The 13996-nt window shown below is 65.1% G+C and overlaps 1 protein-coding gene across 6 annotated transcripts in view; it reads left to right on the forward strand.

Annotated features, from left to right (window-relative positions):
• Positions 1–13996, forward strand: part of GSE1 (Gse1 coiled-coil protein) — a 126662-nt gene that overhangs the window by 84863 nt on the left and 27803 nt on the right. For 5 of the 6 annotated variants that reach the window (XM_024735661.1, XM_024735659.1, XM_024735663.1 and 2 more), the window contains one exon: positions 4908–5126. The exons of the other annotated variant lie outside the window; for it this stretch is intronic. In XM_024735661.1, coding sequence (XP_024591429.1) covers positions 4908–5126 — 219 coding nt within the window. The remainder of the gene's footprint in view (positions 1–4907; positions 5127–13996) is intronic. 6 annotated transcript variants of the gene reach the window in all.

Consider the following 13996-nt stretch of genomic DNA (forward strand, 5'->3'; position numbering starts at 1 on the left):
TGCTGGTCAGGTGGTGGCTGGTCCAGGAGGGGGGGCAGAGGGCGGGTCTGCCCCCCAGAACCCAGGTCACCAGGGAAAGGCGGGGGTTGTCGGTGAGGGTCTGGGTTCCAGGAGGGGCACCCCAGTTCCCTCAGCTCCCGCATCTGCCCCGCAGGAGGTCCCCGGTCTGGGGAAGACCCCATCCCCCTGTTGGTTATTCCAAACTCATGCAGGCAAGTCTATCTGTTTGTGGGCCCCCCACTTTTCAAAACCTGGTTCACTACAGAAAAACTAGAACAGAGAGAAGTAAAAAGGCTAAAAACGAGAAAATTGTTCCTCCTGCTGTCACCTGAAGACCCCCACCCGTGGCCTTAAGGGGCCCGTGACACTTTGGGGTCTGCCCCGGGATTTGCCCCGTGGCTGCTCCCCACTTTTTTGAGCACTCATGCACCATCCTGCCCAGCGCTGGTAGCTGGCGGTCACAGCGTGTCCGCCTGGGTCACCAGCTGGCCAGCCTGCCACAGGGCCACTGGGCAGAGAGCTCCACGTCTGCTCCCTGGGCCACGGGGACCGGTCACTGGGAGGTGCAGGACCGCTTCGCCTGCCTCACTTTGCCGGCCCCCCTCCCCTCTGTCTGGAGGTAGCATGCCGTGTGGGCTGTGGGGTGGAGCAGAGCCAGGCCCTCCTGCTGCGGCCCCAGGATGGGTCTGGATCTGGGCCCAGGCCCTCCTGCTGCGGCCCCAGGATGGGTCTGGATCTCGGCCCTGACCAGCTTTATGTATGTGGGACACAGGTGCTGTGTTCAGGTAATCCCAGCCCTGCTGTTGACCGGCTGTCGGCCCTTGGGCCCAAGCCTGGAGTCTCCCTTCTGTAAAATGGGCTCAGTGACACCTTTCCCTTAGAGGTGAAAGGATTTTAAGGTGGTGGCTAGTTCTCTAAGGAATGTGGGAAAGGGGAGGGAGGTGGTTAATGGCCTTGGATGGCATCAGAGGGGCCCGATTTGGAGACTTGGGGGGTAAAGAAGGTACAGAGTATCTGTAGGTGGTTGAACTTCCACAGAGGAAGGGAAATAGAGATTGAGGGTCGTGATCAATACAGGACGTGGAGGTGGCACTCACTGTAGCAGTTACCTAACGCTGCGTAACAAGCTATCCCAAACCTAAACGTGTCAGGATCCGGAAGCAGCTCGGCCGGGCAGCTCTGGCCCAGAGTCTGGTGTAAAGGAACGGTTGTTGGGGCTGTGATCTCATCAGAAGGCTCCCCTGGGGCTGGAGGAGCTGCTGCCGAGATGGTTCATGCTTCAGTTGGCTGTTGGCTGGAGGCCTCAGTTCCCTGAATGTGGGATTCCCTACAGGTACCTAGGGCATCCTCACAACCTGGCAGGTGACCCCTGCCCCGCCCCGCCCCCCACCATGGCTCCAGTGATCCAGGAGAGCGCAGGGAGGTGGCCAGGGGCCTTTCGTGACCTCACTTTGGCGGTCGCCACGCTTCTGTCGTGTTCTGTTCAGTGGAAGTGAGTTGAGACGTCTGGCCCACATCGAGAGAAGAGGATTCGTCCCTGCCTCTTGAAGGATGAGTGCCAGACTTGGACACGTTTCTAAACCACTGTAGTCAAGCGTACCTGAGCTGTGAGTGTGTTACACCTCTTGGTCTGGCCTCACAGTTGGGCCTTGGACTGGTCAGGTGGTGTCATGAGTGGTGAGAACATTGCATCTGGGCCCAGGAAATGGGGTTCGAGTCCTAGGATGTGCTGCTGAGCTGTGTGGCCTTGGGTCGTCTCTGTGGCCTTGGGTCACCTCTGTGACCGTGACCGATCTTCGAACGGCTCCTGGCCTCGGTGTCCCCACCGATGCTCGGCTGGCCTCTCAGGATTGTCTGAGACCCTGAGGGCAGGCCCAGGGTGGGAGTGAGTGTGGGGTTGGGGGGGTGTCCACTGCTGCTGCGGCCTGTCCCAGGCCCATCACGAGGCTGTCTTGAGAGGTGACCCGACCGTCTGTGTGACCTGATGTCCCGGGGAGGATCTTCGTTTCTCTGGGGTACGGAGCCCCGGGGTCCCCTGTCACATACCTTGTCTCTGGGCAGCACCTCGTGGCGATGCCTTCCTCTAGGTGTTGGTCAGGACCTCCAGGACCTGTGCGAGCCATGCCCAGATGGGGTTCCCACAGGGTGGTGCTCCCTTGTGTACCACCACCCGCCCCCCAAGAAAAGAAACCCATCGGTCGCTCCACTGAGTGTGGGCGCTGAGGGTGCTTCGGTTCCGAGCAGGACCCAGAAGACGTCTGGACCGCCCAGAGCAGGTCCTGCATGGGGTCACGTCCTCGGTGTCCCCGCAGGCAGCAGGACAAGAGCTCCAGTCCCGCTCTGTCCCGGGGTGTCCTGTGTGTTTGCGTTGACCAGCCAGTGCCACTCACGGATGTGGAGAGCTGGGCTGTGTGACTCCCGGCCCGGACACGGAAAGGGTGGGGGTGGCGGTAAGAGGCACAGATTCGGCAGGTTGGGTCTCATTTTGCCCAGCCTGACCCATATGAGCCTAGCCAAGCCCCTCGCCCACCCAAGACCTGGGTTTCTGCCCCCGTCCGCTGACCAGCTACGTGCTAATAACAGCGACTCCTGGGATGTGCCAGTCGTGCTCTGGAGCTTCTCATGTAATTTACCTCCTTGAACCCTCACAGAATTAACTTCACGAGGCAGACTTTGTCTTTATCCCCCATTTATGGATGAGGAGACTGAGGAGGCCCAGAGAGGCCAAGTAACTTGCCCAACATCACACAGCTGCAGGTGGCAGAGCCGGGATTCAGGCCCCAGTGTGTGGCAGCCTGGTCCATGCTGAGCCTGACCTCCAGGCCCCGTGGCCGGCAGCACTTCCTGCCCTCCCTGTTCACACCTTCCGTGGAGGAGGAGAGGGGCCCGAGGGGGGCCTGGGCCGAGCTTCTGGGACATGGCGTCCATCGGGCTCCACGGCCCTCCAGTGGCTGGCTGGGTGCCGGCTTGGCTGAGAAAGGACTCTTGTTAGGAACCTGTGTTTTCTAGTGACCAGCCCGCTGGGGCAGGGACCCTGCGCCCCGCTGGGTTCTCGGGTTTCTCTGGTGGGCTTGCGGTGCCTGTGGGCATGTAGTTCCCACTGTCTCCCCTGTTCTTCCAGAAAGAGGAGGCCATGCGGGGCCAGCCTCGGGTTGGTGCCACCCCGGCCGCTCAGTGGGCCTGCCGCCGTGGGGCCTTGTCGCCCGGCGTGGCGCTGCCCACGTGACCCGCCGGCAGCTGGGAGGCCAGCCTGGGCACAGGGGCGCTTGTGCAGGTCCTTTATTTCCGAGGTGCGAGCCCTTTCCCGAGAGAACGGTGTTCCCTCGAACTTGCACCTGCCTCGATACTGCCTTTTATGCACCCCTCACCCCGTCCCTGCCGTGGCCGTTTATGCGGCCGAGCCCCCAAGATCTCTTTTGCCGCCTGCCCGGCGGGAGGGCGATGGTGGCCGCGGCCCGGCTCTCCGGGACCCTGGGTTCAGGGCGTGTGTCGGCGCCCGCGGCCTCTCCTGGCTAGTTCTGGGGGCAGGGCAGGCCTCAGGGGCCCACCTCTGCCTGGCCACCGGTGGGGGTCCCCAGTGTTCACCTGGCTACCCGCGGGGACAGGCATGGAAGCAGGTTGCAGTTAGACTCGAGTTGGACCGTATGCAGAGTGCTGCAGAGGTGGCGTGGGCTCTGGGCGTTGCGGAGAGCCCCTTGGGGTGGGGACCGTGGCCTGGGGACAGCACATGCTCCTGCCCTGTCATCTTCCGGGACACTCTGTGCTTGTGCTCTCTCACCCCTCCCATGACTCCCCAGGTCCCCTCCCCAGGTGACCCCGGGTGTTCCCTGGAGCTGTCTCTCCTAGGTCTCCGTCTGGGGCTTCGCAAGTTTGTTTACCTCTCCCTGCACCCAGCCCGTTGCCCGTGCCACCCGCGAGGCCGTGCGCCTTGATCTACGCCTCTCGAATGTACCCACGGTGAGGGAGCGGGGATGTGGCAGGTGCCCCTGAGAGGGCAGGAGAAGTTAACCGAAGATTTACTTATGGCACCGTTCACGCCCGCCCGCGAGGGAGCCCGGCCGATATCAGTGGGGCGCGTGGGGCCGGGTGAAGGTTGACCCACCTCAGGACTTGAAAGGCCGGGGGCTCATGGGAAGGCAACTGATGTCACTCCTGGCGGGTGGCGGCTCCTTGGCCCGCGTGGCACCTGAACCTGGATCCCCGTGGGAAGGGGGCTTCCCCTGGACAGCGGTTTAGACCTGCAGTCGCGGGTCTTCTAGCGTCTAGGCGGGGTTTGCGCCGGGCGAGACGGCAGCAGGGTCTGCAGGTGGCTGTGTTCTCTGCCTGTGTCTCTTCTCTGAGGCACCTTCTCAGGGCAGACCCGCTGGGTGCCTGTGGCTTTGGGATTCAAGCGGGGATGGTAGCGGCACAGGACGGCTCCAGCCAACCCGCCTGGGACGATCCCGGGTCTGTGCCGCCTGCCCGTACGAGCCTGTTTGCTTTTGTGGAAGGAGAAGGACGTGCTCCCTCAGTCTGCAGAGCGATGTGCTGAAGGCCTGGCAGAAGTGTGTTCGTCTTCGCGATCCTCAGTGGCTCAGCCCTTTCCCTTTCCTCTGGCGTTCTTCTCTTTCTTGCGAGGACACTGGCCCCGCGCCTGTCGGGATGCTCTCAGATCTTCCGGAGAGGCTGTCGGCTCGGGCCGGGATGAGCTGTTGGGCATCTGGACTCACCGGGGTCCTGGGCACAGCGGCTCTTCGCTTACGGAGCCGAGAGGGTGGGGCTGCCCGCGGACGCCGGGGCCGCCGGCGCAGCTCCCGCTCCCCGCATGCCGCCCGCTGGCACCGGCCCCCCAGGCCGCGCAGACCCCGCTCCGGTGCCGGGCCCTCCTGCTCTCTGGGTGACTTCTGGTTCTTCTTTTCCTGTTTCAGGCATGAGCCATGAGCCCAAGTCCCCTTCACTAGGGATGCTTTCCACCGCGACCAGGACCACCGCCACCGTCAACCCCCTCACCCCCTCGCCGCTCAATGGCGCCCTGGTGCCCAGTGGCAGCCCCGCCACCAGCAGCGCGCTGTCGGCCCAGGCCGCGCCGTCCTCCAGCTTTGCTGCCGCGCTGCGCAAGCTCGCCAAACAGGCGGAGGAGCCCAGAGGTAAGAGGCGCGCCCGCCGGGCGGCTCCACGAAGCGGGGGAGAGAGCGGCCCCTTCCTTCCTGCCCAGGCCTCGCGGCTCCTGCGCTCGGAGGGCAGCAGCCGGTCTCACGAGCCGCCGCCCCGCACGTGCACGGGGCTCCGGGGGCGGGGCCGCTCCCGCCCACGTGCTTGCGCGCCCGCGTCCACACGTGCTGGCTTTTCTCGTGCTGCCTCGTTCTGGCGGGGACCGCGCTGCCTGACCCCCGCCCGTCCGGTGAGCCCAGCGGCCCCAGCAGCTCTGCTTGCCCCTGCTTCCCGCGCTCTCTGCTGCTCTGTCCTTCTTTGGCTGTAGGACCACTGAGGGGGCGTCCAGCAGCTGTGGCTTCAGAGGGTGGATGTGCTGCACCCCGATACGTCCGTCAGGAGCCCCCAGCCTGCCCCGGGGGCCTCTTCCCAGGTGGCATGTTTCGTGGGAGACCGGGAGCACCAGGCCTTGATACGCCCTCCAGACGTGGCAGGGAGCATGGTCTCTGGAAACCCTCTTTATCCCGTGTGCCCCAAAGTGGGGACACAGCTTAATCCGTCCAAGGCAGGGGTCTTGGGGTGGCATGGACAGGTGTCCCCCAGAGGTCCAGAGCCCCAGCTCCTGGTGGGAAGTGACGTGCTCTGTGACTTTGGGCAAGCGCTGACCCTCTCTGAGCTTCAGCCTTCCTGTTTGGTACGACGAGGCTCACTACAGCTCTGGCTTCGGGCACTTCTAGGGCTGTTAGTCCAAGGGCTGCTGGCTGGATGAGTGGGGCTGGCGGGCAGTTTGCAACCAGAGCTGCTGGGAGGCCTGGGCCGTTGCGGGTTCTGGTGCAGGCCTCTCAGGCACCCTCTGGACTCACTGCTTGGAGGCAGGGGGTCGGCCTCCCGGGCAGAGGAAGCAGAGACCGTGGGTGCCTCTGCCGGCCATCTGCCTTGCCCCAAATGTCCAGGGCCTCTGGGGCACCCAAAGAACACGTGTGCAGGAACTCTGTCTGTCTTTGTGGACTCTGGGGTCTCTGGCTCAGCAGAGCGGACGTTTGCCCCGACCGGGGTGGCTGGGGGTCTGCTGATTTCTGAATCTGACTTGTCTCCACACCCTTGCTGATCACGCAGTTGTTGGACGGAGGAGGAGTGTGAGGGGGGTAGACAGGAGTTGACGGGCAGCGTGGATGTGGCCCAGGAGCGAAGGCCTTCGGGGCCCGGTTTCTGCATTGCTAGGGATCGCCCTCACTGCTGGTGTCCGCCTGCCCTGGGCTGTTCTGTCCACCCAGACAGACCTTCCCAGTCTCTGCACGCATGCCCCTCCTTGCCCACCATGGGACTCCTTGGCCACGCGGCCGGAGAGCAGAGATACGGGGAGCTTCGTGCCGGCGAGGCCCCCAGAACAGACGTCCTGGGCTGGCTGCGAGCACCCCGGGAGCGGCGTGCACAGTGGCACCCTGAGCTGGGGCCGAGACTTGGGGGGTCTCTTCAGAGTCAGCGCGAAGCCCCCAGAGCAGAACTTGGTCCCTGCTTTGGTGTCTTCCTTCCCGGCATTCCAGGAGGCGGAGAAACAGGGCTGGCGCAGCTTTCAAAGAGAACTGTCAGCACGTGGGAGGCACTGGGGCCATCTGGCTGAGTCACCCTGAGTGTCAGGGCTTTAGCCAACAGCTGTGTCCGCTCCCGGGCAGCTGGGCCCATCCTGGGGTGACACCCCCCTCTGTAGAGGATGTGGCAGTGAAAGGGCGCGTTTCCCTCCTTGCCGAGTGGGCGGTGGAGAGGTCTGCGGGCGTGGCTCACGCGAAAGCCTGCCTTGGTGGCCTCCGTCTCCTCTCTGCTGCCCCAGGCTGGCGCCAGCGTCCGGCTCGAATAATGGGCCGGTGGACAGCCCGCGTGCCGGAGACGGCCGGGCCTCGCTGGCCGGGAGCAGCGTGTCCCGTCGTGGAGCGGACCCTGCTCCCCGGGGGCTGCGATCTGGGTGTTCTGCGTGACGCCCGGAGCTTTGTGACAGAGGATCAGGAGATAGAAGAGAGGGGCGAGCCACGCTGGCCTGAGCTTGTGCTGTCCGCCGCTGGTTGACCCGAGGCTATTCCCATCGTTCTGATGAGAAAGCCGAGGTTTGGGTTGGGGGGGGGGTGCTCAGTATTTGGACCCTGGGCTGCCCTGATGCTCGAGTTACTCTGTGTGTGTCCTGGGGACCTCATTTCTGGCTCTGGGGGCCCCAGGCAGTCTGGAGTTTAAAGCAGCAGTGATGAGATTCACTGGCAGTGCCCCATCTGGTGCACCCCAGTGGGGCTTTGGTTTGAAGAAATGAGCTCAGTTACTCTCTGGAGCATCCTCTGGGCCACATCCCATGCCTGGTCCCCATTTTTCTCACGGAGCTGCCCCAGCTCTGATGGGCTGTCTCCCGTCTGTAGAATTGGCTGGCAGCCCAGAGTCGTCGGCCCATTGTACAGGTGGGGAAGCTGAGGCTCAGAGAGGTCGGGTCATGAGCGTGAGGTCACACAGCTGGTGAGGACACGCCCTGTGCCTCTCAACTGCTGCTCCTTCAGCCTTTCCAAGTGGATGTGGAGAGCCGGACTTGGGACGGCAAGGCTGAGTGCATGGTCCTGGCTGGGGGTGGGGGGGCACCCCCTTCCCACCCCCCAGCACCCACCACAGTGGTACAGGGAGCCCTGGGGGGGGCTCTGTGCTCCCCACAGAGCAGGGGACAGAGTGGAGATGTGGGCTGTCAGCTTCTAGAAGCCTGGGGGCTGTAGGGGCACAGGGGGGAGAGCCAGCAACCCCCAGCTCCCCTGCCTGCCTCTCCACCGGGGACCAGAGAGCCCAAGGGGGACGTTTGCTGGGCTTGGTGATGGCGGGGGTGGGGGTTGATTTTTTTGCTTGTTAATAACTTTTTAAGGTATAATTCACGTCCCGGAAAATTCATCTTTTAAAGGACACAATTTAGTGGGGTTTTGTGCATTCAGAGTTCTGCGACCATCACTCTTAATTCTAGCATGATTTGTCACCCCTAAAAGAAACCCTGTCCCCACGCCGTCCCCCAGCCCTGGCAGCCAGGATCCGCTGTCTGGACATCTGTCACCTGTGGGTGCGCGCAGCCCCGCGGCTGGCTTCCGCTCTCAGACCGGTGTTTGCAGGGCTGTCCACGCGCGGCACACTTCTCGTGGCTGGTTGGCACTGCACACCTGTCGCCAGGTGTGTGAGGAGGTGGACCCAGCAAGGGCTCTCCCCTCCTGCATCGCGGCAGTGACCGTTTATTGAGCACCGGCTGAGTACAGGGCAGTCTCCCGCTGCGTTCCCAGCACAGCCCTGGCCTCTGTTCTCTGTCAGTCTTGCTGGTGGGCAAAGCCGAGAGCTTCGGGCTCGCTGGTGTCCCGAGCCATAGGCAGCAGAGGGGACTCTGGAAACTCCACGGCCTCCTGCTCCGCCCTGGCATCCGTGTCCACCTTCCCAGAGAAGGGAGCCACCGCCTCTGCCGCAGCTGTCCCTCCCTGAGGGCGAGGCCCCCGTCTCTTCGGGGTGACCCAGGACCCCATGGCTGACCCCAGAGGGCCCTGTCCCCAAGGACAGAGGTCCCAGGTGGAGCAGGTACGGCGTCCCCTCCTGCACAGGGAGGTGGTGGGAGAGGCGGGCCCGACGGCAGAGCCAAGACAGGAGAGGCCACAGCCCCCCCCCCGCCCCCCACAGGCCCCTCCTGCTGCCCGGCCCGTGCTGGTCAGCCGCGGGCTGCCTGGGTGCTGGCCGCAACCCTGGGCGCCTCCGGCTGCCTCGTGACCCTCTCCTCTGGCCCCGCCGCCCCCCACGCTGCGGAAGCGTCTTACCCTGAGCCGTGGCCCAGCTCTCCTCTCTGCTTCCCCAGCTGATGTGTTTCCTCACGTCGTGTCTCCAGGCTGCAGTTTAAAAATCCAGTTCAGAGCAAGTAATCCACGTGCCCGTCATTTGCTCTGCCCCCAGAGAGAGGATACGAGGAGGAGACATTGGCCCCCGCTGGGTTTTCATCTTTCCTGAGGCTTCTTTGCAGCCCCAAGGTCCTGCTCCGTGCCCGTCGGCCAGCGGGGGGCCGGGTGTCTTTCCCTGGGGGACTCGAAGGGACTGCCTGTCCGGGGAGGGGGAGGGGCCGTATCTGCCTGGCCCTGTAACGCACTCTGACGCGGGCGCCCAGCAGGGTGGACACGGACGCCGGCAGATTCTGGTTCACGCCCTTGCTGTGTGGCCTGGGCACGGAGCTCTACCTCTCTGAGCTGCCTTGTGTCCTCAGGATGAGGGTAGCGTCTAGGGACTTCCCTGGTGGTCCAGTGGTTAGGGCTCGGTGCTTCCAACGCAGGGGACGTGGGTCCGATCCCTGGTCTGGGAACTAAGATCCCGCGTGCCTCACGGCACAGCCAAAAATAAAAAAGTTAAAAAACAACAGAGGCTGGGGATAATGTCTCTGCTCCGTAGGTTTTGCCGACGTAGGAAGAACACGTTCCAGGTGCGGCGCCGTGTGCAGTAGATGAGACCCGGCCATCCCCACCTTCCCCCACCCCTGCGGTGCAGCCAGGGCTGAGGGGCCAGGAAAGGAAGGCGAGTGCTTCCACGGCTGAGGGCGGGGCTGAGTTGCTGCGCACGTGTCTTGAGGCCCAGATTGACCCCGTTTGCGGAGAGAGCCCGTCCTGTCCGGGCCGGAGGAGTTGCCGCGGCTGCTCCCAAACGTCCTGACAGCGTGGGTGCGCGCAGGCCCAGGGCAGCCGCTCCCTGTCACCTCGACCCTCGTCTTGGCTTTTGGAGAAAGGGAGTCCCAGGCTGTGACCAGGCCCACACGGCACGTTCTGGAAGGAGCCTCGGGCTGCACGTTTGGGCCTGACCCCCACGTTGGTCCCGGTTGTACCCGTGGGACCCTCCGGCAGTGACAGGCCGGGGCCCCCTTGAATGAGGCGTCCCGCAGCAGTGCCCTCGGCGTCTATCTTGCGGGGCGGGGCGGGGCGGAAGGAGCAGGGTGGGCTCCAAAGCCACACGGCCTGTGCACATCCCACGTGTCCGTCCCTCCCAGCGGGGTGTGGGGGGCACCGAGCGGCCTCAGGGAGCTGGTCTCCCGAGGGCACGCGCACCGTTTTCGCCACCTGCAAGAGAAGTGACTGACGGACCCCGGCTTTGTTTGGACCCGACGCAAGCAGGCTGGCAAGGGCGGCGCGGCCCAGGACCCTGAGCCAGGTGGGAGGGAGCGCGCTTTTCTCCAGGCGTGTTTGCTGGCTGCCGGCCTCACCTCATCTTGTCGCCGGCTTTGCAGGCGGGTCTGGTTTCCCTGGAGCCCCTGGAGGAGGTGGGAGCATCCCTCCCTCTGTCGGGGTTGGAGGTGGGACTCTGCCCGCCCCTGGTGCCTCACTCAGCCGGCCTGAGTCAGGAGGGAGGGGCGGCGCCCCTGTTCTGCCACCTGAAGTCTGCCTCTTTCAAAGAACGCAGCAAAACAAGTGAGCGGACACGCGTGTGTGTCAGTCGTGTGGCCGCAGGGCTCAGCGGGGCTGGGTTTCCCGGCGTGTCTGCAGCCCCATCTGTCTCGTGGCGCAGGTGTGAGCGTACAGGGGCGTCCTCAGTGCCTCGCCCTCCTTCTCTGTGCTCTGGGCCAGGGATTCAGAGGAGAGCGGGGCCCAGGGAGGGGGGCCTGCGCCTGCCCTGATGGGGGATGCCCGTCCCTGAGACGTTGGGACAAGAGGCCTCCCCGGGCCGTGTCGCTGCAACAGCGACTTTCCCTGTCCCCCTCCCTGAAGCCCCCTCCGCCTTCTCGCCCCCAGTTCCTCTCGTGTCCCTTGATGCGCCCCCTCTCGGCCCCTCATGCCCCTCAGCACAGCGGAAGCCCACCGTCCTCCCAGCCCCCGTCCTGCTCATGACCACATCATCGGCCCCTGGAAGTGTGTCTTGTAAGAAGGACCACACCTTGCCTTTACTGGCTGGGGTTTAGTGACCGTCCTGTGACGCTACGTTGGGGCAGGTGTGCCCCGCCCGCTGGTGGCGTGAGGTGGGGTGAGGGCTCCTGGGAGAGGGCATTGGGTGGACGGGCCTCCGACTGTTCCCGCGCCATGGAGGAGCGGGCAGAGGGCAGCCCTGCGGCTCTTTCTCAGGGGGGTTCTCCCTGAACCCACAGGTGGGTGGAGCCCTTGCATGTGCCGTGTGCCCGGCTGTCCCTGCTGCGCCCGGCCTGCGGGGAGTCCAGAGGGTCCCCCACCTCATTCCCCGCCTCCATGTGATGGTGGGGATCCGCACGTGCTCGTGGCTGGCGGGTCCCTGCCCGCACCGAGTGAAAGTCGGGGCGGGGGGACCCCTGCTGCTTGGCGCTGGCTCCAGAATCTGTCGCAGCCACCTCCAGCCGGCACCCGGGCTGGCCCTGTGGTGCTGCGGCTCTGGCCACGGGAGGGGGCGTCTCGGGAAGGCGTCCCAATCAGGTGACCGCTGTCCCTCATCGGCTCTCCGCCCCTCCCCGGGTGAGGCGGCCTGACTCAGTGCAGGCTTGTGCCCGGGCAGAGGGAGGGCTGTGCGGCGGCACTGAGACCACACGCTGCAGTGCGCCGGGCAGGGGTGGTCCCGGCGCAGGAGCCGTTGTTCAGGGCGCCCAGGGGGTGCTTCAGGTCGTTTGGGTGGCGTCTAGGGAGCTGACACGCTGCACTTGTGTTTCCAGGCTTATCTCCGTCTCCCCTCACAGCGACTTCGGTGTCTCAGCTGTTAATTACATGGGCTCAGGGGGCCTCGGGCGCTAATCCGCGAGGTCAGATGACAGAGGTGACGCGGAGCGCTGTGCGTGGTCACCCCCTCCGCACCCGCGCGGGGCTCGCTGCCGCCTGCCGTGTACCGCCGGCTCATTACAGCTCGCGCCGCCCTGAGAACGGGGTCGGGGGCGATCGCGCTAATTGGCGGTTGCGTGGTCAGGCATCCATCTGGCTGCCGAGCGAGGCATCCGGCCCGGCCCTGAGGGACGAGGCTGCTAATTGCCCGTGGCCTCCGGGCGGGCAGGGGCACCTGGCCCCCAGGCTCCGTCTCTCGCCCTCCCCTCCTCCTTCCTCACTCACTGCCCAGCGCTTAGAAACGATGCTGATCCGTGGAGACCTGCTAATGGCGTGGGGCGGGGGCTCGGAGGCCGGAGGGGGGTGATCTGAGAGGTGGGAGGGGACGGGCAGCTGCGGGGTCGGGAGCCAGGTGGCCCTGAGTCTCTGTGCTCAGGTGGCGTGGCCACCGGGCCCTCCTGGCTGTGAGGCCCCAGGGGCTGGCACAGGCTGGGGCTCTGAAGTGTCTGCTCCAGCTTCCCCCCGTCTGCCCGGCCCCTCGAGGAGCAGAGCCCACCTGGCCTTGACCCCACCGTTTTCTCCAGGCAGTGCAGCCTCTCCCTTGACTGGTGGGGTTCTCGGTGTGTTTGTTTTCTTTCTTTTCGCTCCCTCTACCCCCAGGCGTAGTTTACAGAGGGCGGCCCGGGGTGCAGGCCAGGTGCACGGTAGGTCCTCCTGCTTGGTGGCCGAGAGCTCTGGTGGCTTTCCACCCCCTCCCTGCTGTGTCCTTCCGGCTGCTGGTGGACGTGGCGGGAGTTCCTCGTAGGGGCCGCCCGCCTGCGTGTTTGGTGGACGGCAGCCTGCTTTGCTGGGGCCCCAGGAGCGGGGTTGCCGTGCCAGGGCGTGGGCAGTGGTGGGGACACAGATGCTCCCAGTTTCTCCAAGTTGCGCAAACCTGGTGAGCGCTCAGGGTACAGGGGTTTCCTGGCCGGGTCAGCCCACCGCCTGCCTCCTGCTTCTCCCTGGAAGCTGGCTTCTCGGGTGGGCCCCGCCAACCTGGCAGACACAGCTCGTTTCAAAACTGTCCCACTGGGAAAGGAAGGCCGCCGACATTGTCGCCTGTCGGCTGTCCCTAGGCGGGCGGTAATGACAGCTGACCGAGGCTGGAACTTGCCCCACGGCTGGGATCCTGACCCGGTGCTGGGTCTCGGTGGTTGGCCCGGCCGACTTGAGGTTGCAGAATTGTGTGGGCCGTGGTTGGCGGATCTGTTTGGGGAATTGGGGGTCACACGTCAGGGGCAGCAGCCTTCAGGTGACTCGTCACTGCCCACTGGCCGGGCACTGACCGGTTGCCGAGCGGCTCGGCCGGGGGCGGGTCTGGCTGGCCCGGGTGTCTCCCCGTGGGGCTGCCCCGTACAGTTGTCCAAGCTGTGCACACGCGTAGGGAAGCACGGTGAGGCGGCCTGGACCGGGAGCGCGCTGCTCAGGGCGAAGCTCTGTCCCAGCGTCCGTGGGGCCTCGGCATCCGACCAGTCTGCCTCCTGGTCACTGCTGAGCCCGCACCTCGATGGTCGGGGCCTCTGGGGCAGAGGGAGGGGTGACTGTCTCCCAGCACCCTGAGCTGTAGGCTGCCGTGCCTCCCCTTCAAGCAAAGGTTTGATTAGGTAGCAGGAGCTTGCCCACCTGAGATGGTTTGGAGAAAAGATGAGGGTCTTGGCCCCTGGGACCCAGGCAGGTTCTGAACAAAATCCAGGGAGGATGTGCTGCTCGCGGAGGCGGGGGTCTGTGCTGGCCCCAGCTTCCTCCCCCGCCCCGAGGCCCCAGGTGCCCCAAGTGGGGCTCCCGCAGACAGACGCTGCCCAGTTGAGCCCGTCAGAGGGGAGCTTTGCAAGATGGCGTGTGTCCAGGCTGCTGCTTGGGACTGTCGGCAGCAGCCTCCTCGGCCGGGTCCACCTCCTCTGGCCGCCCGAGCTCACGCAACCCCCGCGACCATGGGCGAGCGCGGTGCCTGGGACGAGCTGAAGTTCTGCTGTGCAGGAAAATCTGGGGGTCCCCTGTCTGGCCTGCCCCAGATTCGGGGCCCTGGGTGCTCTCCGTGGCTCTCAGGTGCGGTGGGGTTTGTGTCGGGGGCCTGTGGGCCATGGGGCCTC

Source organism: Neophocaena asiaeorientalis, unplaced genomic scaffold, assembly GCF_003031525.2.
Source record: "Neophocaena asiaeorientalis asiaeorientalis breed wild unplaced genomic scaffold, Neophocaena_asiaeorientalis_V1.1 scaffold40, whole genome shotgun sequence".
In the NCBI taxonomy this organism is placed as follows: domain Eukaryota; kingdom Metazoa; phylum Chordata; class Mammalia; order Artiodactyla; family Phocoenidae; genus Neophocaena; species Neophocaena asiaeorientalis.